Source organism: Oryctolagus cuniculus, chromosome 1 (genome assembly GCF_964237555.1).
Source record: "Oryctolagus cuniculus chromosome 1, mOryCun1.1, whole genome shotgun sequence".
NCBI lineage: Eukaryota > Metazoa > Chordata > Mammalia > Lagomorpha > Leporidae > Oryctolagus > Oryctolagus cuniculus.
In genome coordinates this window covers 122,404,734-122,431,967 of record NC_091432.1, presented here as the reverse complement: position 1 = coordinate 122,431,967, position 27,234 = coordinate 122,404,734, and the positions used below count along the sequence as shown (strand labels likewise).

Below are 27,234 nucleotides of genomic sequence, written 5' to 3'. Positions count from 1 at the left end.
TGGGAGACCTGGAATGAGATCTAGGCTTGTGGCTTTGGTCTGGCCCAGACCTGGATGTTGCCGGCATTTAGGAAGTGAAACAACAGGTGAAGATCTCTCTTTGTCTCTGTTTCTCTGCCTTTCAAATAAGGATGAAAATAAGTAGCTATAAATTAAAACAAAATCATCAACAACAATGGAAAACCACAGTGATTCTGCCCCTTCTGCTGTACCGCAGTGTGTGCATTTGAAAGATTCTTGATGATCCAAGAGGCAAATAGAAAACTTTCCTTGGGAAAACCCATTGACCTAACCAGGAGCTCAGTAAGAAAATGGAGTCCTTGGTTCTGATAGAAGAAGGCACAATTTATTTAGTGAAATTATTTTACAACATAGTCTTCATTGACAGTTGTCAGCTTAACACTTAATATAGTTAAAAAAAAGTCATTGATTACCTGCAAAATTATATATATTTTAATGTCTAAAAAATATATTGCATATATAGAGCAGGAAGATCCCTCGTCTCCACAAGGGAAAGTTTGGTTGTTCTTTTCAGAGTTGTGATTATTGCAGTATTGTTATTTACAAACATCTCCAAAGCATTAATGATTGAAATAATTGCCTTCCATTGCTTGTACATGCTTGTTAAATAACCAGTGCTTCTTTTCCTAGGAAGTCAGTGACTTGAACGCCCTATTTTCTTTTCAGCAATAGTCACATTATGCTTTTTTTAAAAAAAAAAAAAAACCAGCTATAAAAACGTACAAACAGCCCAAATGTACAGATTGACAAAAGATGTACAAATTACATTTAAAAAAATAACAACGACTGATTTGATAGTAAAATTGCATTTGTGACCGAGGTCAACTCGTTTATTTATTCTTTTTAATTTTTTAATTATTTACTTTTAATACTGTGAGATATAGGAAAATAACTCTGCATAATTTATACAGTAAGTTGCCTTCTGATTGGTTGACCCTGGTCGTATGGTCTGACAAACGCACAGCGCTTGCGAATCTGCTTGAGTTTAGAAATCCCTATGACTTTTCCAAGTTCTGGGACCCACTGTCATCATAAAAAAAATAGTTATTTCTCTTTCAGAAATGTCTGGATTTGCATTAAAATTTCTTAGTTCATATCTTGACTATTTCTAGAGAGAGTGGTCAGCCGAGTGCATGTTGCCCACCGAGGGGAATTTTGCAATGCCCATGGCTTCTTAAATACACACACAAACACACACACGCACAGGTGTTCTTTCTTTCAAATTCCAGTTGGGTGAAAACTTCACTGGCCTTAACAACCAATGTTCCAGTTACCATCCACTGAATTAGGTCCCCCTAAAATAAGACGATCAGCTTCTTACCTCTATTTTCATCAGTCTCAAACCAGAACATACTGGCTAAGTTCCCGACTCCTTGTTTGTACTGAATCTTACAATGACGAGACCCGTGTGCTGATAAGAAACTGCTTTGGTCATAAAAATAGAAAGAAAACTGACAGCTGCTTTCTCAGAACCATGCTATTAACCATTCCAGTGGTCAAATAGTCAACTCCTACGATGAGAGGCAATTGAGAATGCAAACTGGCATACTGGCCCATGGAATGACTCATTTCTTTGTTGTTCAGGTAGAGGAAGCAAAAGTTACCAACATCAAAAAAGAATTGTTTTTAAAGAACAAATACAAAGGTTCTATCCAACAAGAAAGAACATCCAGTTTTGTTTTCCCTTCAAGGTCACGCAAGTCCTTTGAAGTCCAAAGCATCCAGGAAGTGTGAGGGTGTGGGGACTGCGGCTGGAGGACCACGGGGGACTCAGCTGCTAGTAGTAGGTGCCTAGGTGTGAGGGCACGTGGGTGTTGGGATGGCGGGGCACATTGGGGCTGGGGTAGAGTCCCCCCGTGGGGGAGGTCCAGTATTGTGACGCGGCTCCGAAGAAGCTGGAGGAAGTGACGGGCATGGAGGTTGGGTGGGGAGGGACAAAGTTCACCTTCTGTTGGTGGGCGTGGTAGGAAGGCATGTAGGAGATGTCAGAAGGGTACTTGTACATGGACGACTCGGTCGGGTGCGGCTGCAGAGCCTGGGCGATGCCGTGGAAGTCAAATTTGTAGGCATACCTCTTGCCGTGTACTTTGGTCATAATGTTCTTATCGTAGTAGTATCGGAGGGCCCGGCTCAACTTGTCATAATTCATGTTGGGCTTGCTTTTCCGCTCCCCCCAGCGCCTGGCCACCTCATCGGGGTCCGTCATTTTGAACTCCCCGTTGGTCCCCTCCCAGGTGATGCAGCTGGCGTTGGCGCTGTCGGAGAGGAGCTCCAAGAGGAACTGCCACAGCTGGATCTGCCCGCTCCCTGCAGGCGGTGGGGCAGACGGGGAGAAGAGAAGTCAGAGCCCTGACAAACCCTCTGCTTCCTCTTACATGCAGAACCGACTTAACCCCTTCTCATCATTTATTTAAAACTGAGACGTAATGGTAGGACATATCGATGGAGTACAGTACAATATTTCTGTCCACATACGCAGGGCAGAACGACCACATCAGAATGATTGGCTTATCCATCAGCTTGAACATGTATGGTTTCCTTGTGGTGAGAACATTTGAAACCCTTTCTTCTAGCTATCTTGGAATATACGATCAGTTTTTGAACGTAACGCTTGCCACGGAGATGAGCACCCTAAGCAAGGTCAGAGCTTAAGATGATTTGCTCCAAGGCCTGATCCAGGGAACGTGGGTGCTGGCCCTGGCTGTGTGATCTTGGGTAAGCCATCCCCCCACATCTCTTTGGCAAGACTTTGGACTCTCACCTTCTAGAAAGGCCTAAATCATTGTCTAGTCTTCAGTTCGCAATGGAGCCCTCTAATGTCAGCATCAGAGAGAGTCAGGGCCAAGAAAAGACGTCAGAGCCACAGGAAGGAGCTCCCTCGTGGCTTTAGGTGGCCGGGACCTGGATTGTTCCCTAGCAGAGTGCTGATGCTTGGCTGTCAGCTCTAAGTTCTACAGAGAGCTTGCGCGAGGAGAGGAAGGAGAGGAGAAGGTGGCGGGTGGCTTCTTTCCCCCTGGCAACAGGCACTTAAGAACATGTAGGGCAACAGTGGCAGTACCTCCTTCCTGGGGGCAGGAGGATGTGTGGGCCCCCTGGCAGCCAAGAGTGTACTGGCCCACAGTCTCAGCGGTCATGGGTTAGAAGAACTCACCTGAGAGTTACTCTAATAATGAACTCTTCAAAGACATAGCCAAACTTACTTTATCTGAAAGCATTCAGGGATACTGTTCCCTTGTATAACGCCTTCTCCAATCAGCAGTTTTTCACTGACCTCGTGGGGAAGAGGTAGCCCAGAGCCATTGGATTGTTTCCTTCCCTTTTCCCTCCATCTTTCCCTCCTGAATCTTCTACCGTGCCACTGGTTACTAAGCTAAACCTCAGCGCAGATGTGCAGCACTCCTGTGTTTGCATTCCAGAAGCTTCTCCAGCTAACGGACACTGCCCACATGATAACCGGCCCTGACCTCTCCTTTGTACACCATACAAACAGGTGTCAACCATTTCAAGGAAAGAAAGAAGCGTTACTCGCCAGTCAGGTGTGTGGACTTAGGGCGGAAGCCTCACAGAGCTATAGAGCATTCCAGAAGCAAAGGCTTTACACTTACCAGGGTTGGCTAGACGGCTGCTGGTTGGGCCCAGGATCTGATAGGGATCTAAGGAAGCAAAAAGGACGTTTGCTTTGCTGTTATCAAAACTCTAACAACAGCATCAACAATAACGAAACCTCGAGGGTTTATGCTTTTATTTCAGGAAACTCCACAGCTTTTATTTGCAGATCTCAAAGATCTTTGCATTCATGGTCTTCATCTCAATAATTACAGAAACAGAAACTTGTTTTCATAGTTCAAGTCTACAATTTGTAAATGTTGCAGTCATTATCTAAAACAGAATGATAAAAATGTTTGGAAAGGAACCACTAATGACTGGCACAGCCAGGGGCTGGCGTGGTGGCACAGTGGGTTAATCTGCAGCCTGCGATGTCAGCATTCCACATCAGAGCGTGGGTTCAAGTCCCAGCTGCTCTACTTCCAGTCCAGCTCTCTGCTAATGTGCCTGGAAAAGCAGCAGACGATTACCCACGGGTTTGAGTCCCTAAACCCCACGTGGGAGACCCAGGTGGAGTTCCAAGCTCCTGGCTTCACCTGGCCCAGCTCCGGCTATTGTGGCCATTTGGGGAGTGAACCAGCAAATGGAAGACCTCTCTGTCTCTGTCTGTGTCACTCTGCCTTACAAATAAACTAAAAATAAACCTTTACAAAAATAGTTGTTCAGTCAGTAAGCTGAAGAACAGCTTATCGAATGGGTTTAAAGACAGTCTCATGATTGCAGGTCTTTAATAGCTCTACATAATACTAACATTACAAATCTCTGTTTTTCTGATGTAGCACAAAAAACACATGCCTGGAAACCAAGCAGCCTGGGTCGCAGTCCCAGCTATGTTATAAACTAAATAATCGTTGGGCAATCTCTGGTATCAGCTTTCTCATCTGCGAAATGAGTGGGTTGAGCTACTGGATTCCTCAGTTCCTTTCTAGGGCAACGCTCTGTGATTTTGAGCTTGGAAATGTCAACATCAACCAGAATTTGTAGTATAGCTGTAAAATCACTATTCTTAAGAAGTCAGTTTGCTTAAAATTTATGTGATTATTTAGCCATAAAAAATGTCTTGGCAGTATTGGTTTAGGTGAGGTCTGTCTGCCTCTTTTTGATGGAGAAAATCATGGTAGAGAGCTGGATTGCAATATGGCCAACGTTTTATACAATTTAACTGTTTTTACAATTATGACTTTTTTTAAAAGAAGTCAATGTAATTTTTGGGTTTCTACTTGGAGCCATGAATGAACTTGAAGAGTCCTTAAGGCCATTTATTCCATCCTTACTTTTCATACAATAGTTAAAATATTCTTGGCAGGTGACACCTGATTTTGTGGCTGTTGGGGCTTTTAGAAAGCACCCCACACCTGACTTGTGTTTCTCCATGAGCAAGCATTTTCTTCAACTTCCTGTGCGGCTGCTCTTGGTGGATACAGAGAACAATGCCCCAGCCCAAAGCGGACAGCTTGTTCAGAGCTTAATCTCAACCGCAACACACACAGAAGACAGAGCCAAGGTGGAGCTTGGCTTCGCACACAACAACTGTCTTCAGATTCATGGAAGGGAGTCTTGCCCAGGGGGCCAACCAGGAAGCTGCAGTACAAATTGCAGGGAGGGGAGCTTTGGCTCAGAGGGTGGAATTGAGCCCACCTAGGCAGTAAAAACCCTGGTCATTTTATTTTTATTTACTTATTTGTGAGGCCAACAGAGAGAGAGAGAGAGAGAGAGGACAGAGAGACTGAATGCCAGGCAGAGAGCTCGCTCTTATCTGCTGGTTTATGCCTCCAAATACCCACAACAGCTGGGGCTTGCAAAGGCTGAAACTGGGAGTGGAAAACGCAATCCAGGTCTCCCACATCGTTGGCAGGAACCCAATTACTGGAGCCATCATCTGCTGCCTCCCAGGGTCTGCACAAGCAGGGAGCTGGAATGAGCAGTGGAGCTGGGACTCAAAACCAGACACTCAGAGATGGGACGCAGGCACTGTAACTCTAGACCCAACACCCACTCTGTGAACTCCCAGGCAATCAAGTAGAGAAGAGGTGAGCACAGGGCTGAGCTGTTACAGAGGGTGTTAAAGACATAGAGGTCGCGCAGTTCCACTCTAACACTAAGAGTTTCCAGGTCCACGGCTTACAAAGCTCTTCTGTCTTAACTGTTCAGTAGATGTATCGTAGGATGCGGGGTGGTTCCTAAAGCAAGATACGTTGAAGATTAAAAGGTTGGCAGGAACCTCATAAACCAGCCGTGTGGCTTCTGGCAAATCACTTTCTCTCTCGGGCCTCAGCTTCTCTCTCACAAAGTAAGGCACTGGAACATTTAAACTTTAAATTTCTTTCAGGCTGGCGCCGCGGCTCACTAGGCTAATCCTCCACCTTGCGGCGCCAGCACACCGGGTTCTAGAACCGGTCGGGGCGCCGGATTCTGTCCCGGTTGCCCCTCTTCCAGGCCAGCTCTCTGCTGTGGCCAGGGAGTGCAGTGGAGGATGGCCCAAGTGCTTGGGCCCTGCACCCCATGGGAGACCAGGAGAAGTACCTGGCTCCTGCCATCGGATCAGCGCGGTGCACCGGCTGCAGCGCACCGGCTGCGGCGGCCATTGGAGGGTGAACCAACAGCAAAGGAAGACCTTTCTCTCTGTCTCTCTCACTGTCCACTCTGCCTGTCAAAAAAAAAAAAAAAAAAAAAAAAAAAACCTTTAAATTTCTTTCACCTCTGATATTGAGTATCTCCACCTGATTTTAGTTCCTATCCATTCATTCACAGATGAGTGGATATCCATTTAGTTCCTATCCATTCATTCACAGTCTATATTACAGAGATGAACACAGACTCCCTTTGAAAGAAAAAAAAAAGATGGGTCCGACGTCATGGCCTATCAGGTTAAGCCGCTGCTTGCAATGCCAGCAACCCACATCAGAGAGTGCTGGTTCAAGTTCCTGCTGCCCTCCTGCTGATCCAGCTTCCTGCTAATGCACTTGGGAAGGCTGCAGACGGCGGCCTGAGTACTTGGATCCCTGATACCCATGTGGGAGACCGGGATAGAGTTCCTGGCTCCTGGCTTCGGCCTGGCTCAGTTCCAGCTGTTGTGGCTATTTGGGGAGTGAACCAGCGAATGGAATAATGGAAGATTCTCTCTCTCTCTCTCTCTCTCTCTCTCTCTCTGTCTTCCCCTTCCTCCATTACTCTGCCTTTCAAATAAATAACTAAAGTAAGTCTTTAAGGAAAGAAAAAAGAGATGATGTACGCAACACAGTGTTTAAATACTCCATTAGTTGACTATGCAGAATCAACAGGTGCACCAGAAGCAAAGGAGAGATGACACCTCCCGGCCAGGTACCTGGTTGGGGCCGTTGCTCGGCGTTCTTACTCATTGTCTGCGCTCCTCCAAGGGGAGGACCTGTGACGGGAGGAAGCGGAGCACAGTCAGTATCTGGGCAGAGAAACAGCTGTCAAACGCCCTCGAGCGGGACGACAGATGCGCTCTCATCCATTCTCACATCCACTTCCCGCTGACTCGTTTATTCCTTTTATTTCATAAACACTTTTGTAGAATCTGCTGTGTGCTAGCTCTCTGCTGGAGATTCACCAATGAACAGGAAGGTTCTTGGTAGAACTGACACTTTTATGGAGAGACAATGATAAACAGATTTCTAAAAAGTAAACCAACAGTACAGCACGTCTGCTGGATCTCATTTTTAGACAGGACATTTGCAGAGCTTCTTAATGAGACGGTGACATCTGAGCAAAGACCACCTGCTTCCCGTGTTTCTGGTTTTTGAGTTCCCCGCCCCGTATCCCATACGTTTTCCATCCCTGTCACTGCTTTGGCACTTTAGAAGTGTGCTGTTTCTCACATGATCTGAGGCTTAATCTCAACTCTCCCCATTGCCCATCAGACACTCCCCCACTCAAAACCTGTGGTGACTCCTGGGTGACTCAGGAAGTGAGATCCAGTGTGGGCATTTGGCTCAGTGGTAAAAGCTCCACTTGAGACACCCACAGCCCGTATTGGAGGGCCTGGCTTCAATTCCTGGCCCTGCTCCCAAGTCCAGCTTCCTGCTAATGTGCACTCTGGGAGGCAGCCACGATGGCTCAAGGACTTGTGTCTGTGCCACCCACGTGGGAGACCCAGACTGAGCTCCCAGCTCCCAGCTTCAGGATGGCCCAGGCCCCACCACTGCAGGTGCCTGGGGAGTGAATGAAGAGATGGGAGCTCTTTGTTTCTCAAATTATAAACAGGGGTGGGGCAACACTGTAGTGCAGTGGGTTAAAGCCCCAACCTACAGCGCCAGCATCCCATATGGACACCGGTTCGAGTTCCAGCTGCTCCACTTCCGATCCAGCTCTCTGCTATGGCCTGGGAAAGCAGTGGAAGATGGCCCAAGTGCTTGGGCCCCTGCACCTGCAGGGGAGTCCCAGAAGAAGCTCCTGGCTCCTGGCTTCAGATCAGTGCAGCTCTGGCCTTTGAGGCCATCTGGGGAATGAACCAGAAGATGGAAGACCTCTCTCTTCTCACTCTTTCTCTCTCTCTGACTCTGACTCTCTGTAACTCTGCCTTTCAAAAAAGTAAATAAATCTTTAAAAAAAAAAAAGACTTAAGGATTATCTTCATAGCATCATTCACACCCCCTGTCTTGCCTTTCTTGACAGATTTTTTGGCACACATGCTAGATGCCAGGGACCTGAGATCCTCACTGACTGCCAGGCATGAGGGTCTTCCCTGGCCCCACCTCTAGCAGGGGGCCTGCCCTCCCCATCTTACCTGGCCCAAATCCTGCCCATCTTTCCAGAGCTAACTCCAATGGTAGCCGTCCACAGCCGCCCAACCTTGATACCCTCAGATGACAAGAGGTGTGTGTGTGTGCGTGGTTTCTGTCCCTTGCCTAAGGAAACAGCCCTTGTCTGAATCATCTTTGTGAGTCGCTTAGTGCCAAGTGTTGTGTGTGGAGTAAACAAATATTATGCATAATTGAAAACGGTCCAGGTTAATGCTTGGATGTTAATTTGTAATCCCAACCTCATCCTTGAAAGTGTTCTCTACCACTCATTCATGTGCTTGGCCTTTCGCTTCCCAGAGGCAGCAAGACTGAACATTCTGGTTCAGGAAGATCATGAATCGCCCTCTTTCCTTCTCTCTCCATGGGAGATACTGGGTAGACTTCTGTGTGCGGGCACCTTCCTACCTGGTTGGCTCTGGCTCCTCCCCCCCCCCCCCCAGGTTCTCTTCCTCCACCTCATTCTCTCAGGAAATGGACACAGCGACACTGGCATGACCAGGCCTTGGCCGCTGAAGGAGCAAAGTCACAAGTCATTACCCTGACCTACAGAACGGAACCCAAACCCAGTGACCTGTCATTCATACGTAACTTCGTCCCAAGAAACCCTCCGACTTGAAACATTCCAACAGCAAGAGGAACGAAACCAGACCCAGGGGTCTAAAAGAAAAACCCTCCCCTCTCGTAAGGTGTAGGGATCCAGGACAAGTCCTCAACAACAATGAATTTCGATGTCTACTTAAAAGGCCTGGAAGCCCTTTTAAGCCCACTCCTATCTTCCTCTACCGCCTGGCCCTGATGTCCACCCTGTCCTCAGAAAAATGGTTCTGCCCCAACCTGGGGCGTGAAGTTCACTTACTTTTGTTGAGGCCAGAATTCATGTTATTGCCCCATCCTCCTCTCCTGACCGAGTCATAGGAAGGATCTGACGGAAAACGACAAATAGGGGTGCATTAGCCTCGCACATGTCACAAGAAGGCTGCCTGAAGATGATCTCTTGGTGACTGGGAGACATTAAGTGTATTCGTTATTGCTTTTGTAAGTGTCCCTAAATTGCCAAAATATATGCTTTCTCTGGGAGCTGGAGGTAGGGCAGTGGAAGAACCCTGAATCTGAAGTCAGGGGCTTGGTGTGACTTCTGGCACTGATGCTGTCAAGTGCGACACCTTGGATGACTCCTAAAAATCTACACAATTTATTCACATTATGGGGCTGTTGAGTGATCAAATGAGACAACCAAGTGCAGTACCTTATGAACAACAGAAATTAGCGCAAGCTTATAAAGGAAAACACGTTATCTGTGTGGGAAACTCCTCCCAGCAGTTCAGAGGAACCAGGAGATGTGTGAATGAAATGTCTGTGGGAGATCTCGAAGCTCGGGCCTCTGATGTCCCTGGGCAGCTGTCCGCAGGCCCTCTCCCCTCCCCCCGACCCCACCCCATATCAGCACTCCACGCTGTGGAGGTGGGCTCACACTCTAGGCTGTGTTGAGTTGCACAGGCCTTCCTATGGATGGGCCTGACGGCCACAGAGAAGGGAACAGAGCCAGAGGTGGAGCTGGGCAGGATCAGGCAGTGCATGGGGGAAGAGCTGGAAGAGACCAAGCGTTGCTTCTCGCTGTCTTGGAGAACACACCACGGCACCCGAATGCCCGCGATCCCAACCGCTCTCTCCAAAGAGTCCACACGCATCCATAGCCATGCTGGGCAACTCTTTAACCAACTGGCTAGGAACTTCCTTTCTCCTGCTGGGAGTCCCATGGAGACCCAGAGCAGGAATAGCAGAAGGGCTTCAGGATACAGAATTATGACTTTCAAAGTCTTTCCGTGAACAACAAAGAAACCATAAAAACCATCCTGACAAATGGAGCGCAAACCTCATCAAACAGCGTCTGATGGGCTGAAACACAAACCATCCCCTTCGCCCCCTTCTGAGCCTCACAAACAAATTAGAAGAAGCCTGGGAAGAAGGTGGATTCAGCCCACAGCCTCACTGTTTCTGGCTCACCAGAACCAAAAGACAGGGACTGTTTTCTTGTGGAAAAATCCACGTGCAGATGCACGTTCCTCATGGCTCTGGAAAAGCCAGTTCAGTTTTAAAATTACAGTCTTCAGCCTTGGCATGAAAAGCAAAACAGAATGGGGGTGGGGGGATGGAGATGGAGAGGCAGAGCCGGGGAGGGGACAAGAGGGAGAAGACAGAGTTGTCTGCTTTTATTTTCCCCTTTTTCTTTTCCTTTCACAATTCCTTCTGCGAATAGATTCTGCTGCTTGTTTAACAACAAACCAAACAAAAATGGAAGATCAACTTGTTTACAAGTGTGGAAGGAGGTAGCAGGCACCCAGGGGCACTTTCTGAGCGGTGTGGTGGAGAAGGTGTGCCAAGTGTGTGCCAGGCTGGTACAAGCACCTGGAATCGGTGAGAGGGTTTTCCCTGGACAGGAGCAGGCTGCATTTAGACCTCCAGTCATTTATCTGGGACAAATATCGGCATTGCATTGTGTACTTTGGTCTCCAAAGAGTTCCTGGTAAATGCATATTTTATGAAAAAAACACACATTGGCTTCAAGTCTTTTTTTTGTTCATGCAGATAAGCTCACCTTGTAATTCCTTTTCTCCGGGGACTTTTGGAAGTGGATGTGAAGTGGTATGAAATAAGCATCTCATCTCTGCATTTGAATGCAGGAAGATCGCCCAGACAGTGAGGAAATCGGGGTCACGTGCCAAAGGCCCTGTAGGAGCCAGCAGACAGGCTTCGTGGCCTCGGTGACACAAACGGGGGGGCCGAGGGAGGTTTGGGGCATGCAGCGGCACCAGGCGACAGGGCCTGGGGGATAACGAGCTCACAGGGTATGTGGGACACATCAGAGCGCCTGGGTGACAGAGGCCATCCTAGCTGAACCAGACCAGAAAGTGGAATGAAAACCCACAAACTCAAGCGAAAGAAAAGAAAAAGTCACTAAATTCCAGGAATCAATGTGTGCCACCTGAAGCCTACCTTGACTTCTGGCTTTTTGTGCTGATAAAACTCTGTCTCCAATCCATCGTTCTACTCCACCATTAGTCTACTGAGGGCCTCAGTCCCTCCTGAAAGCTCTGTTTGAACCATTCAGAAGAATCATTGATTCTAAAGCTCACAGGACAGCTCTGGCTTCAGTGACCGTTGACTTCATAACAGTTCCTCCTAGTCTCTGGTTGTAGCTCCAGGGACAGAGCACGCTTGCAAAAGTTACAGAACACAGGAGAGAAGTCCCTCTGCCTACAGAGGCTGGGTGATCCCTGGCTTTCCTGTACCTGTGAGTGAGCCAGCATGGTTTGCAGTCGCTGCCTTCTCAATGAGCGTTGTAGCCCCCCGTTTGCCGCAGCGCCTTGGGGGCCTGCACAGGGATGTGGAGCTCTATCCGGGAATGTTCCAAGGCCTATGTCAGGGCAAGCCTTTGGCTGAGACAGCTGACTTGAGAAGTCCCAATCAACCTAACAGTCCTGCTGTCAGTGAAAAGGAAGTGACAGAATCAGGGAGGCCACCCAGCAACCAGTCCGAACTGTGTGCCCACTGTGAAGTTAATAGAGCAATAAACAGCCAACGGGCCATGCCGTAAGCGGGCGTCCTCGGCTGGCAGGGGGAGCAGTGGATGCTGTCAGAGCGGCAGCGACCACAAATATTCCTCTCATGTGCCTTCTAATTCCCATCTACGCGCATGGAAAATCCTACCCCTGGCACTGGAATCCACACACGACAGCCTGGGCCCATTCACTATGGAGCTGCACAAGCACACTCTGTAGGCGCTGGGGTTCCCTGTGTCAGAGCCCAGTTAAAACCAAGTGGGAAGATGGAGGAGGCCAAGGCCAAGAGCTAATGTCTAGCATTCACCTTAGAGGTGTGCAGAACCAGGGCCTGGCAGATGAGCGGAGGCACCCAAGTTGACACCCAGCATGGTGCTTGGCACGGAACTGGCTTCTCCATGTGTCAGCAATGAGTGTTAGAATTGGCATCAAAAACATGGAGACCCAGAAGCAAGTTGGCCAGCCCACCAAGCACCCATTCACCTCCCCACCCCCTTCTCCTCACTTTGCTCTACTTCTTGCCTAACAATCAGTAGTTCTTTCACGGGTGCTGCTTATAGTTAGGGTCCCTGCATCTGAACATCAGATCTACAAGGGCAGGGACCTAGATCACACTCTTCCATCTGTCTAAGCCCCAAGACGAGTGTCCAAATATCCAACCAATATTTGTGGAACAAGTGACTAAGCCAGATCAGTGTTCTCTTTCTTGCTAAGTGTACACAATGCCTCCAATTGTCCAGTCTATCTCCAGTTGAGCAGGATCTGGGGCTCCTACCCTGGCTTCTCCCCCACTGAACCAAGCCTCCAGTTGAGTTGAGCCTGGGGTGATGGGCACATGACCATATCCATAGCCACCCTGAGTGCTCTGGACAACAAATCACCCACGTGGGGATGTCAAAAAGGGTTTGGAAAATGGAATTAAAAGATATGTTTATTTTGCTGCAAAAAGGTTTGAAATCCATGCACAGATTTTCCATAGCACTCATATTTTCAGGAATTTTTTAACAATCCCTCCTGTGCATGGATTTCACATTTTCTTTTTCTTTCTTTTTTTTTTTTTTTTTTTTGCACCAAAATAAGCTTATCCATTTCCACAAACTTTTCTAAAGTATCCTTGTATTTCCCAGACAGAAGCTAAAAGCTTGTCCTCACAGGGAAGTCAAGGACTGGATACCACTCCCTGAAGTGGCCTGTGTCTTTTTGTAATTTTAACCAGGTCATTGTTGCAATGAGCGTTCGTTTATTTTCCTACTAAAAGTCACGCAAGTAAGAATTTAGCAGCATGGTCAAGTCCAGTCCCAAACACACGAACAGAAATATGTCTACAACCAACATGGAGAAGCTGGACTGGGAGCTAACTCGGTGCTCACCTTCAGGCAAAACACTATCCCTCCAGGAGCCTCATGCTGGCTGGGTCAGCCTCTCAGCCTGGCAGAAAAAGACAAGCTCCAGGCAGTAGCCAAGGGCACTGTGTGCAACAGGGTGCATCCATTTTGGGGGCCAATGCATAAGTCAACTATCCCAGAACTCCCCCGGGGTGGCAGATGGCTCTGTCTACAGCCTGACTGACAAACTCACTTTTCACTTGAGCAGAGTGACGCCGCCCCCCCCCCCCCCGCCACCTCGGCTTTCCAGAACACCAGATGACAAAGTGTCCCTGTGATTCCTTTTCAGAAGAGTCACCAAAGGGTTTTCCCTGGAGTTTCTGGCTGCAGGAAGTCCAGAGCCCAGATTTGGCCAAAGCAAAGAGACTTGAGCCTCGTTGTGGACACCCGTGACATTGCCAGCTATTGTGGATAACTCGGCCTCTGTATCTGACGGCCCCAACAGTGTCTCTGTTATGCAATATTCAGCGTGGCTGAATTTGACACTAACCCGCCTCTTGGATTCTAGGAGAGCTGCCCGGGGTAGGGAAATGGGAACATAGAGAAGTTTTTCTGAAAAGTCTCTGTTGGAAAGGGCAAGCTTTCCCTGGACGTGACCCTGGCCTTGCAGGGTCATGTCCACCCCATGACCAGTGCTCACCCAGCTCGTGAGTGATGCTTCAGGCTGGTCCTGGAAATAGGGCCAGGGGCTCAGGGAAGACCTCTCTGTCGCTCTGCTGCCTCCTGGTAGCTGTGTGAGGCACACAGCAGCCAACATGCAGCTCTCCATTTTGCCTTGACCTCACCCAGAGGCCAATGCATCAGTGACATTGCACACAGAAGCCTCTCTCTTCGTCCCCTACCACATTTGGCCTCCCTTGCGATGACTTGGTGGAAAAAGATGAATTTTCCCTGAAACCTCTCCTCGCATTTCTGGTGACTACTGAGAAGGCTGGCAGAGTGCACCCTGTTTATCCTCGGGAAGCCCTGCTTCTGAACACGGAGCTCTCGCTCCAGCGTGGGCGAGGCTGGCCCTGCTCAGAGCAGAGCGAGGGCTCCAGTCGTCAGCTCCAGACCTCTTTCTGGAAAGAGTGAGGATGCCAAGGGAGAGATGCTCAAATAAACGGGAGCCCTCTGACCTCACGCCCTTGACTTCCAAGAAAAAGTCAGGTTCCATCAGGCAGCCAAGAGGAGAATGCAATGGCCCGCGGTGGCCTTTGTTTGGGGGCTGTCGGACAGGCTACAGCTCAAACCCCACTGGCTTAGGAAACACTCTGAAGTCCTCGTGTCCTGCTTTTCAGCGGCTTCCTCCCTGAAGGGGAGCAGGCTTTGCTGGCCTTGAGCCGCGCTCAGGCTGCTTCCTTCTGGGCTCTGCTTCATGCTGTGCCTTCTCCTGAGTGCACCTGCTGTGCCTCCTGAGCCTTCCAGCCCACAACCCAGCCCAGCTCCCCAACTTTCACCATGTCTGTGCAATCCCTGCCCATGGCCCTGCCCGGGGCCACATGAGCCTTGATTCCCTCTTGCCTGGAACTCAGGACCTGAAGCAAGTGAAGTTTATGTGGGGTTTGGGATGTCTTTGATGGGTCTTGGTGGTTGCATATGACCCGGTGCTTGGGATCACATAGCCCTGGATTCTAATCCCTGCTCTGCCCTTTACATTTGGTCACATTCCTCAGTCTTTCTGAACCTCATGGTTCTGCTACTCTAAAAAAAAGCATTAATGGGGCTGGTGCTGTAGTTTAATGGGTTAAGCCACCACCTGCAATCCCATCATCCCATGCGGCTGCCCCACATGGGCTGCTCCACTTCTGATCCAGCTCCCTGCTAATGTGCCTGAGAAAGCTATGGAAGATGGCCCATAAATTAGTTCACATACATACATTAACTGATTTTTGACAAAAGTATCTGGACCATACATTGGAGTAAGGAGAATCTCTTCAATAAATTGGTGCTGGTAAAACTGGATGTATATATGTAGAAGAATGAAATTGGGTTCATACCTCTCACAATATACAAAATTCAATGCAAGATGAATCAGAGATCTAAATTTAAGGCCTGAGACTCTGAAGTTGCTGGAAGAAAATGTAGAGAAACCTTGCACAACATTGGTGTAGGTGACAACTTCTTGGACAAGACCCCCAAAGCACAGGTAACAAAAGCAAGACTAAACAAATGAGATACCGAACTCAGAAGCTTCAGCACAGCAAAGGAAATGATCAATAGAGTGAAAAGACAGCCTACAGAATGGAAAAAATATTTGTGAGCTACCCATCTGATAAAAGACTAATATCCAGGATATGTCAGCAACTTAACCCAGTAGCAAAAAAAAAAAAAAAAAAAAAAAAAAAAAAATCAAGCCAATTAAGAAATGGGCAAAGGGCCTCAATAGATAGTTCTCAAAATAAGAAATAAAAATGTCCAACAAATAAATGGGAGAACACTCAACATCACTGGCCATCGGGGAAATGCTAGTCAAATCACAATAGCATATCACCTCACCCCTGTCGGAATATCTAATCCAAAGGGTAGAGAGCGACAAATGCTGGCGGGGATGTGAACAAAGGGGAACACTTATACACTGTCTCTGGGAATGTAAATTAGTGCAGCTACTATGGAAAATGGTGTGGAGATTTTTTTTTTTTTTTGACAGAGTTAGACAGTGAGAGAGAGAGACAGAGAGAAAGGTCTTCCTTTTTCCTTTTTCAGTTGGTTCACCCCCTCAATTGGCGCTGTTCCGATCCAAAGCCAGGAGCCAGGTGCTTCCTCCTGGTCTCCCATGTGAGTGCAGGGCCCAAGCACCTGGACCATCCTCCACTGCCCTCCCGGGCCACAGCAGAGAGCTAGACTGGAAGAGGAGCAACTGGGACAGAATCCAGCACCCCAACCGGGACTAGAACCTGAGGTGCCAGCACCGCAGCTCACTGATTTCTTTAAAAACTAGAAATAGAGTTGCAATATGATCCAGCAATCCTGCTACTGGGTATATACACAAAAAGCATGGACATGTTTTACCGAAGAGATACCTGCACCACTGAGCTCATAGCAGCACTGTTCACAATTGCCAAAATATAGAACCAACAAAGGTGTCCTCCATCAGATGAATGACTAGAGAATATGTGGTATATATGCAATGGACTATCTTTCAGCTGTAAAAAGAACAAAATTCTACCACTTGCGCATGCTACCGGAGGACATCAGGTTGAGTGAAATAAGCCAGACTCAGAAAGACAGATACTGCATGTTCTCCCTCACATGTGAGGGCTCAAATTAGAAAGAAAAAGAAATGTCTGTGTCTATCAGTATCACTGCAAATATAGTCTTGCAAAACTTTGTTTTATACCTTGGTGAAACCAGTGGTTAGGAAGAGCATGCAACAACAGCCTAATGATCTGTGGTTACTTTAAAGTTACTGTATGTGGGTGAAATGGTCGTTTTTCTATTCAATTATTGTTTACAGCCATTGTCTATATTAATACTAAAGTAGGGACTTTTTGCTTCTTTCTTGTTAGACTTCTTATTCAGTGAAGCAGTAGGCCTTTTTACTGGAAATTTAAAATATGTAAGATCTTAAAAACTAAAAAAAAAAAAAAAAAAAAAAAAAAACCAGAAATAAATGGAGGAGGAGGAAGGGAAGGGAAGGAGAAAGGAAATATAATTACGTCCTTAGAATTGTATCTGCAAATCACACTGCATCTGATAAAAACTAATTAAAAATTGGAGTTAAAAAATCAGAAAACACACACATGCAAGCGTGCGCACACACACACACACACACACACATCCTGGATCACGTTTCCTGTGCTCAGGGACCCTGTCCTGGACTCCAAACACAACCTGCCCTGCTGTGTGGAGCATAATGGAGGCACTGTGTAAGATATTATATGCGCAAGAGGGAAAGAAGCCATGGGAGCAAAACACTTGAAAGAAACGGATGGTTTTTTAAAATATGAAAGGCATGGAGCGTTAAGTGGCACCTTCGCCCGGCACGGCCCTGCCACAGTCACGCGAGCCTCGCTGACTTCTCTTCTCATTCTCCCGCGGGCTCCGAGTCCAAATGACGCAGATGTCTAAAGGACCTATTTATTTTGATAAGGCCTCAAAGTGGGATTTCTGAGCCAGCCGTATGTGGAAAAGCAATTCATACTGACTAGATTAATTGGGTATTTGCCAAAGCCCCCCTCCACGTTGGCCCTCATAGATGCAACTAAATTGCATACTTCTTGGGTTAAATCTGCCTCAGGTTTAAAAGGATTCCAGGTAGGAAAAAGAAAACATAACAGTCCACTTAGGTAACCAGACTTGAGGATAAATGAGAGGCAGTCTTTGCTCAACCCCCTCTACCCTGTGGAGAGCCCTGGTCTGACCCTCTGGTGCTGAAACGTTCCCAGGAGGTAGCCACCCCTCCCTCGTCCGTGCTGTGCGTGCCTAACAATTCAGCATTTGCATCCTTTGCTGGCGAAGCTCTGCAGGTCTCAGCTCTCTGGTGCGCTGTCCCCTGTGTGCTACCCTTGACTTGCCATCTTCTAGTGTAACTCACTGTGCATGCACTTCCCGTGCCGGAAGACAGTCTTTCAGAAGAAAAAGACTGTATCTTAATCTCCTTCGTTTCTCCTCAAGAACTAGTTCTTGACCTTGTCCCGGCCGACACCAGCTTGTCTGACATTGTCTTCCCACAAGGTCATTCATTCAACCAAGTTTTGCTAAATGTCTACTGTCATGCAAGACACATTGAGAATACGGTGATGGCCAGATAAACACCTTTTCTCTGTGGGGCACACTCTCAAAACCATAGTAAACCACATTGTATGCTACGTGGTGATGAATGCTAAGGAGGAAAGGAAACCAGGGGAGGTGAGTGGGCAGTGCTGGGCTGGGACGGCCCCACTGAAAACACAAAATTTGTGCATATACTTTTTCGGTCTACCAGTATGAAAACAGAGCTCGGTGTAGCTCCATAGTGTTCTCTTGAGCAGTGACTGAAACGCCCAACATTGTTCTCAAAGCCTGTAGGGAAAGTCAGTTCCTTTTGATTAGTTCTTCATGTAGAGCGAACTGCTTTATCTTGGAGCGCAGAAAAAATAGCTAAAACAAACAAACAAACAAAAATCCTGATTAGCATCTCTTTAATGCTAGGCTAAGGAATAGTGAAAGGTAAGACAGAACCCCAGTCCATCACAGTCAGTCTTGGATGAGTGTTGTGGTGCAGTGGGCTAAGCTCCCACTTGGGATGCCTGCATCCCGTATTGGAGTGCCTGGGATACAGTCTCACCTTTGCTTGCTATCCAGCTTCCCGCCAGTGTGTACCTTAGGAGGCAGTAGATGACGGCTTAAGTGTTGGCACCCACATGGGAGACCCAATAGGATTCTAGGCTCCTGGCCCCAGCCTGACCTAGTGCCAGCTGTTGCAAACATTTTGAGGAGGGGAACCAGCAGATAACATCTCCCCCCACCCACTTCAAATAAATAATCAAATAAATAGACTGTTAAAAAAGAAAAACAGAGAATCAACCCGTCTTTGCCTATTTAGAATCAGGGGGTTGTCCAATCTACAATCTTAGACTCACACTGATTTAGGATTGACATTCCAATCACAAAATTCAAAATCCCCACATTTACTATGACTCGCATGTCGCCCTGTGGCTGAAGCGGCCCTGCAGGAAAGGACGAATCTTGAGTCAGAGACGGAGAGAAGTGGACATGTGAGTTCATCCCGAAGGAAAATGCGTCTGCGGCGGCCCAGCAGGTGAGCATAAAGTACTCCAACCCCTGAGCTCTGCATCCACACAGTGGTTAAGAGAAAAAGAACCGCCAGCCTCTGGGAGGCAGAATGTGGTCTCACTTACACCACAGAGACTCCTTTTCAGACCGGAAAGGACCCCCAGCATTATCTAAACCAGACATGCAAATCAGCACACACTTGGAGGCCGAAAGCCTCGGTGACAGCATCAGGTGGCCATGTAAGGATCTTACAGACACTGGAACTATGACTCACAGCCTCAAAACTGCCTTCCTCTAAACTCTTCTAGGACTCCGAGCAGGACTGATCATTTATTTTGCAGGCAGGCCAAAGACTTTTTAAGACCAAAGATTTTTCAAAATTACACCCAGAGTTCATCTCTTTGCAACTGTGTTTCATACATCTTATTAAGCCTAGGACTGCGTGTTATTAGAGCTCTTAAATATCTCCATGGAAAGAGATTCCATAATTTCTCTTTAGTCTATTCCACACAGAGAAGTAGCTCATTGCGAAGGAAAAAACTCTGTATCGGAGGCCAGCACGCCTTGGTTTCCCTCCCATCTCTGCCAGGGGTGAGTGGTGTGAACTTAGGCAAGTGACTTAATGTCTCTGAATCTGAATCTGTAAAAGGCTGACATTGGAGAGAAAATAATTATTCCTAAATTTAAGAGTCTGGAAAACTAAACAGTGCATTAAATCCTCACTGGGATCGTTAGAGAATAAATGAGATCGTGTGTGTGAAAATGTTTTCTATACACCGAAGTATCCTACAGAACCATGGCTGCAAATCTCTCAGAAGTTTAATTCATGGGAAATAAGTACGTAGTCATTCTTGTGTCAACCAAAGCTAATTTCTTCTGGTTCTTTCTTCAGTGGAGCAGAAGGACTGAATAAATAATGATTTTCTATAAAGACTTACTTATTATTTCTTTGGAAGGCAGAGTCACAGAGAAGAGAGAGAGAGAACTCTTCCATATTCTGGTTCACTCCCCAAGTAGTTGTAATGGCCCATGGCTGTGGCATGCCAAACCCAGGAGCCCAAAGATTCTTCCAGGTGTCCCATGTGGGTGCAGGGGCCTAAACACGTGGGCCATCCTCCTTGGCTCTCCCAGGCGCATTAGCATGGAGCTGGGTCAGAAGTGGAACAGCCAGGACTCAAACCAGCATCCATACTGGATGCTGGTGTTGCAAGTGGTGGCTTAACCCACTACACCACAATGCAGGCCCCCTGAGTAAATAATTAAGTAGGTTGACAAAAACTAAATTTTCCTTTCTGGTGAATCCATCAGCTGTCAATGGCACGTACTGAATACCTACAGCACTGAAGAAGGGCTGTAGGGCAAAGTTCACAGTCAAAGGCCACCAGGTAATCTGTAAGGAGGTCTTACATAGCTTGTGAGTGTGGTGGGATTCAGAGAAGAGACGAATCCTTAGGAGTAAGGAAAAATATTTCGGGCAAGCGAGACTTGAGTCAGGCTTTAAGGGTGTGCTGGATTTTAACAGATAAAAGAATTGTCCTGCCTAATTTCATCCTTTTCTCTTTAGAAGAGGCATGTTCAAATTCTTGATCCTTGATGTGGGAGCCCACAGATCCCCAAAACCAGAGCAGAAAGAGCCACTCACAGGCTGGTGAGTGCTGCTGGCCCCAGCATCACTTCCTCAAAGACTCTCCTCCCACAAGGGTTGTTTCATGAGCAATAAGCTCTTAATTGTCCCAGGGGCTTCTCTGCACAGAGGGAATGGTTACATCCATGGGAAAAGCTTGGGAAAAGTTTTCGTGTTAAAATAATGGATGATGGTGGCCGGCGCCGCGGCTCACTAGGCTAATCCTCCACCTTGCAGCGCCGGCACACTGGGTTCTAGTCCTGGTCGGGGTGCCGGATTCTGTCCTGGTTGCCCCTCTTCCAGGCCAGCTCTCTGCTGTGGCCAGGGAGTGCAGTGGAGGATGGCCCAAGTGCTTGGGCCCTGCACCCCATGGGAGACCAGGAGAAGTACCTGGCTCCTGCCATCGGATCAGCGCGGTGCGCCGGCCACAGCGCGCCTGCCACAGCTGCCATTGGAGGGTGAACCAACTGCAAAAGGAAGACCTTTCTCTCCGTCTCTCTCTCTCACTGTCCACTCTGCCTGTCAAAAAAAAAAAATAATAATAATGGATGATGCTACTGGTACCTGGCCTTCCCAGGAGGGTGCCCCATATCCATATATCTATGTCAGGCAGGAAGACAGCCTTCTTTGTCTCCCTGTCCCAGTGGAGACATAGACAGACAGACAGACAGACAGGAGGACAGAACTTGGTCAATGAGCATGAGACTAAACAAATTTCCTTTAAATATTGTAAAGCATGTACAGTCCCCCAAATAATCCCCTATCAAGGAACTTGCAAATCAATGTATTAGGCAAAACAAATGCATTTGGAGTATGCTGGGTTGAGAAGGCCACCTGCGGGTCATCCTGAGCACTCATGGACCCATTCTTGTCCTCCCTACACCAGCCATGAGGGTCCCTTTTAGTTTCTGGATTAGACCGCAAGCCATAATGAGCCACCCTGAGGCCACTTTCATTTTGAATCTTAACTCTGCTCCCTGGAGTGGGGTGAATGCCCAAGTCAGAGCGAAACCTGGCAGACCTGCAACAGTAACACAGAGTCTGGGGATGAATTCGAAAGGTGAGGCTGAGTGGCCACTGAGAAGTCAGCTCAAGTGCACTGGAGTCTGCTCATGGAGGGCTCCCAGGGATGCCTCCCTGGCAGTGCAGAGGCGCAGTCGAGAGGGGCTGAACCCAAGGGAAGGGGGCTCGGGGTGGCCAGGTGGTCCCGAACTACATCCCTGCAGCCTCGTGCCTCTTCCTTCCCCTTCGAGATTACTCAGCATCATTTTCCTTTATTAAAACGCAGTGGGGCTCACATATTCCTTGTCCGCACCACGAACGTACAGAGCGGGTGGGTGACTATGTGTCCATTTCTCGGGGGAGCATCTAAGAGCAACCCTGAGATGTGTGAGCCACAGATGTGCCAAGCAAGGACAGGGCAGCAGCATCGGACTACGTGAGCAGCCAGGAAGGGCACCCTGGGGCCCTCCTGGCTCCAGGAAGAGAACGGACCAGCTGAGTGGTGGCTCCAAAAGGAAGCTGGTGCCAAGTGAGGGAATCGCATTTCCCCACCCCTCCACCACCTCCAGAATGTTGGGTCTCAGTGGAGGGGAGAGGAGGGGGAGCCTGTTAGAACCAGTGGGAGGAACTCTGTCTGAGCACACGGAGCCCAGCTCCCTCCTGTTCCTTCCCTTGCCAGGGGCACAGGTAGACTTCATAGGTGGGTGCAGTGGCGGGACCACCCTGGAAGGTGCCTTGAAGATGCTTCTCTGGTAGTTCTGACATCCCTTCCTTTTTTAAAAAAATTTATTTATTTATTTATTTATTTATTTATTTATTTGAGAGGAGAGAGAGACACACACAGAGACAAAGAGAGCTCCCGTCTCTAGGTTCATTCTGCAAATACCTGGACCAGATAGAGGTCAGGAGCCCAGAACTCAGTGTCCCACATGGGTGGCAGAGATTCAAGTGCTGACTCCTCACCTGCTGCCTCTCAGGGTGGGCATTAGCAGGAAGCTGGAACCTGCAGCAGAGCTGAGACCTGGACCAGGCACTGCAGTATGGGATGTGGGGGTCCCAACCCAGAAAGTTAAGCACCAGACCAAACGCCTTGCCACTCGCCATCCTTTCTCTCTCCTGCTGGAGAACCACACAGCTGTGAGCGTGAGTCAAAACGTTCATGGAAAATGGAATTAAAAGATAGGTTTATTTTGTTGCAAAAGAATTTTGAGACTCGCGCCTCGTTTGTTACACCACTCATTTTCCGTGGCCTTTCTGAAGTCCCCTGTGGGCTGCTCCTAGGGGCAGTGACTGCTTTCCTGGAATCTGAGGGAAACTTCACAGCTCGATTTATTGGCCCACCATCCAACCCCTGTCCTCATATTTAAATTTAAATTTATTGCAACCCTTATTGACGGTGCTGCTTCATAGAACACTTCCTTTTCTAAATCTCTTTTTTTCCCTTCATCCTTGTGAATGCAGTATTAAACCCAAGAGGAAATGTTGTGCAATATGTCCATCACACAGCATGACAGTGAGAAGAACAACGCTGAGAACCCACCCAGGGTTCCCCTTGAAATGGCATCATGCTGAGCGCACCTTGAGTCAGGCTCTTGGTGTTTGGGACATTACAGGAACCAGTGAATCTACCCCATGGTCCCAACCACCAGATGACATCAGCGATCTAGAGGCAATGGGCCTTTGGAGGGAGCGATGGATGCGGCAGGAAACATAATTTTTGGAGCCGTGTCGCTGCCTGGCTGGGAAGAAGCTGCAGGAAGCCACTGTCCTGCCTCCTCCCAGCTCTGAGATTTGGGCTTGCCTGATCTGTGCCTGGATTCTCAGAGCGAAGGAGAACGACACCAGTACTGCTGAAGTGAATAGCAAAGTTCTTGGCACACGGCAGGTGCTCGGTACGGCTTACTCGTCACAAGGGTGCATAAGATAGGTGAGGAAAGGAGGTAGAAGGGAACAGGAGGGCCGTGTCCCAGGATTCCCTGTCGGGGCTCGGCTCTGCCTCAGCCTCTACGGATGGTATGGTGGGTCCACACGGGTAGGCTATGAAACCCAGCTTGCGGCAAGCAGGTCAGTGGCTGGAGGAGATTTAATGCCACCGTGGGATTGCAATCCGGTCTCCGGAACTCCCCGTATTCCTCAGGGCTAGGGCTGATCAGAGCTGCAGAGGAATCCCCGGTAGCTGCAGGGAGTGCACATTTAGGGCGAGGCAGAGAGGAGAGGCCATACCATGCCAGGACCTGAGGTGGATGAAGCCCAGTTCCCTGCTCTCAGCATGAGCGCTGGTTTTACACTGAATGCTTGGGAGTGGCTTAAGGCATGTGGCTTGTGATTTTCATACAGGCACCCACCCAGGAGTCTCCACCTCTGGGGCACCACAAGTCCTGCAAGGTAAAAGGCTATTGTGCTAGGATATGTGGAATGCTAACTCGGAGAAACAGTGGGTGCAGCACACCCAGGGCGTTGGAGACCAAGGCGAGGTTCTGCCTTTGGACCCAGGCCTTGAATGGTGAACACAGTTTCCTAGAACAGGGAGCTGCAGGGGTGGGTGGTGAGACATGGGAGGGAGGGTCCACCAGGCAAAGGGAGAATTGCAGATTGAGTTGGAAGAGAGACCAGACAGGAAACCATTCACATCTGAAGGACAGAGCCTTTGGTCAGGACCCAAACAGGCAAAGCTGTCATATATCTGATCTGTAAAGTTCTCAAGATGGTTCTAGAACAAGTGCCTCTAGCCATCCCTCTGTAGCCTTCAGATAGGAGCCCACTGGAAGGCTGGGTGTGTCCCTTACAATCCTCACAACACGGCATCCAAGTCAACAGGGCCCACCCAGTGTGGCCCCGCTCCCAGGCACAGCAGCGTGCCCTTGAACCGTACGTGGTCGTCCACAGTGGTACCTGCTCCCCCACACAACCTCCCCCCACAGGAGGCTGCCGGCACATGCCTTGCTTGGATGTTCACAAGCATCTGGGTTCCCTCCATGCTGAAATGCGTGGTGCTGCATTTCTTTAAAACCATCAGTCAGTCAATCAACAATCAACACAGAAGCTAAGGAGAATGATGGATCCTTGGGAGGTATTTTATTCATGTACGTTTCCAGGGAATTCTCAAAGGAATACAAAATATACACACAACACCTCAGCCCTCCTCTGAGGCATCTAATGAAGCAGAGGCATTCTATTAGAATCATTTGCCTCATTATCCTGCAACAAATTTGCACTTGTCTTAGGAAACAGGCTAACTGTTTCCAATAATTTAGAGAAAGTGTGTCTTCGTAGCTGTGTAACCCACACGTGTGCAGTAACAGCGCATGCAGCATACCCGCAGAAAGAAATAACAGTTCTTTTACTTAGAGAAAGGAAGGATAATGGTTACTTAGAAAGTGTCCCAGACAAGCTGTCAAATTGAATTCAGAGAGCTGGAGTTTGACTCCGGGACAGGGCTGGCTAGCTAAATTCCCTGGGGGCTGGGGTTTCCTGCCTGCTACAGCTTAGAGACAAGGATTCTTTGTTTCCAGCTCCCTCACTCTTCTCTCTCTCTCTCTCTCCTTCCCTGCCCCCCCCATTCCCTCTCTCTCTCTCTCTTTTTCTGTCTCTCTGTGTCTCCTAATCTCTCTTTGGTGGAAAAAAAATGCAACTCTCCAAAGAGGGTCAGATAGAAAGCAGAGAAAACATTAACTCTGGAATTTCAAAGGAAAACAATTAAAAAAAATAAAATGGAGAGCGTAAGCTACCGTCTATTCTATAGCCATAAATCTTGCCTTTGGACCTCAGAAACAGCACGCACACCCAGATGCACGCATCCGGCAATCCTCCTCGTTTTTGCTAAAAATGGACCAGGGGTATTTCATCATGGAGGGAAAACACATAACGACACACACTCTTCTTAACAGGCTCTCCTGGGGGCCTCAATCCCCTCACATTTTAAGTGCATGTTCGTTGACACAGACGGAGCCCGTGGAGCCTCACAACCTGCTCCATAAGAGATGTTATTTACTCCCTATAAATAACAGAGATTACCTCACTGTATTACCGGCCTTTTCCTTTGGGTACACGTGTTCCAGACCAGCCCCCACAGCAGCTACCCCATATGAGGTGAGGCACAGCCTGAGCTCCAGACTCACCCGCCCTCGCACACATACACACACACACACTCACACGCATACATGCACATGCACACATATGCGCGCACACACATGCATACACATACGTGCACATACACACATGCACACCCACACACATATACACACTCACACGCATACACACATGCACGTGCATACACACATGCACACACGTGTGCATACACACATAAACACACGCACATGCACATGCACACAGGATGCTCCCAAAAGCCTACCCTCCCAAAGTGCTGCAAAGTCTGGCTCTCATTCACTGCACAGTACAGAGGGTGCACAGCTAGGACCCAAGAGTCACTGCTCGCCTGCAGCTCTGCCACCAATACACAGCTTCTGGGGCATCCCTTATGCTATGGAAAATTTCAAAGACATGTAAAAGTTGAGAGAAAAGGCTATTGGAGCACCAGAGGGCCCATCATCCTATGCTAATAACTCAGCACTCGCAGGCAGTCTTAGCTCAGCCCGCCCACACCCACCCTGCTCACCCAGCCCTGGTGCTTTTTCAGCAATCCCTGGCTCCTGGCTCTGCCTGCCGAGTGTCCTGCCACACCTGAAGTGTCCCACCCGAGGCTCTGCCCCTCCCACCCATGCCACACATGGAAGCTGTGGTTGTTCCCACGGGGGCTCGCCTGGTCCCATCCCCAACACTGGACCTGGAAACTGCCCCCAGATCTGCACACTGGTTTCGTTGGTATCCACACCCTCCCCACTTCTCAATGTCCACTGCTGGCTCTGTCTTTCCAGAGGCCTCTGTCTCTCACTCTGACCCCTAAAATCAAATCATGAACAACTTGGGAAGCTATCACCCACACCCTACTACTCAGACTTCCTCACCTGTCTGTCTGTCCGACTGGGGACCCCTTGAGGTCCCAGCCTGGAGCTCTGCACAGTGTAGCTTCTTAACAAATAAAGGGGTGATTGCATGGAAGAGTGAATGAATTCAAGGCATGAATCAGAATTTAGACTGCAGTACTGTGTGTCTGCAATGTTCGGCAATATGTAAATACCTCCAAATAGGGGCCAGCGCTGTGGTGTCGTAGGCTAAGCATCCACCTTCAGTGCCAGAATCCCATATGGGCCCTGGTTCATGTCCTGGCTGCTCCTCCTCTGATCCAGCTCTCTGCTATGGCCTGGGACAGCAGTGGAAGATGGCCCAAGTCCTTGGGCCCCTGTACCCGCATGGGAGACCTGGAGGAAGCTCCTGGCTCCTGGCTTTGGATCAGCACAGCTCCGGCTGTTGCAGCCATTTGAGGAATGAAGCAGCAGATGGAAGACCTCTCTCTCTCTCTTTCTCTGTCTGTGACTCTGCCTCTCAAGTAAATAAATAAATCTTTTAAAAATGTAGTTATTTCCAGTGACGATGCTAACTACTACTATAATTCAGTTGTAATACAGTAGGACATTTTATTGTTCTCATTATTATTACTATCACTATCCAATGGC

The 27,234-nt window shown here is 48.4% G+C and overlaps 1 protein-coding gene across 13 annotated transcripts in view; it reads right to left on the bottom strand.

The window, feature by feature from the left end:
* Positions 1 to 324: 324 nt before the first annotated feature.
* The window catches only part of FLI1 (Fli-1 proto-oncogene, ETS transcription factor), a 142,840-nt gene continuing 115,930 nt past the window's right edge, over positions 325 to 27,234 (bottom strand). For all 13 annotated transcript variants that reach the window (XM_051847967.2, XM_051847958.2, XM_070048312.1 and 10 more), the window contains 4 exons: positions 9,250 to 9,315; positions 6,953 to 7,012; positions 3,627 to 3,674; positions 325 to 2,328 (listed from right to left, as the gene is read on the bottom strand). In XM_051847967.2, the coding sequence (XP_051703927.1) occupies positions 1,799 to 2,328; positions 3,627 to 3,674; positions 6,953 to 7,012; positions 9,250 to 9,315 (704 nt within the window). In that variant the 3' untranslated portion in view covers positions 325 to 1,798. The remainder of the gene's footprint in view (positions 2,329 to 3,626; positions 3,675 to 6,952; positions 7,013 to 9,249; positions 9,316 to 27,234) is intronic.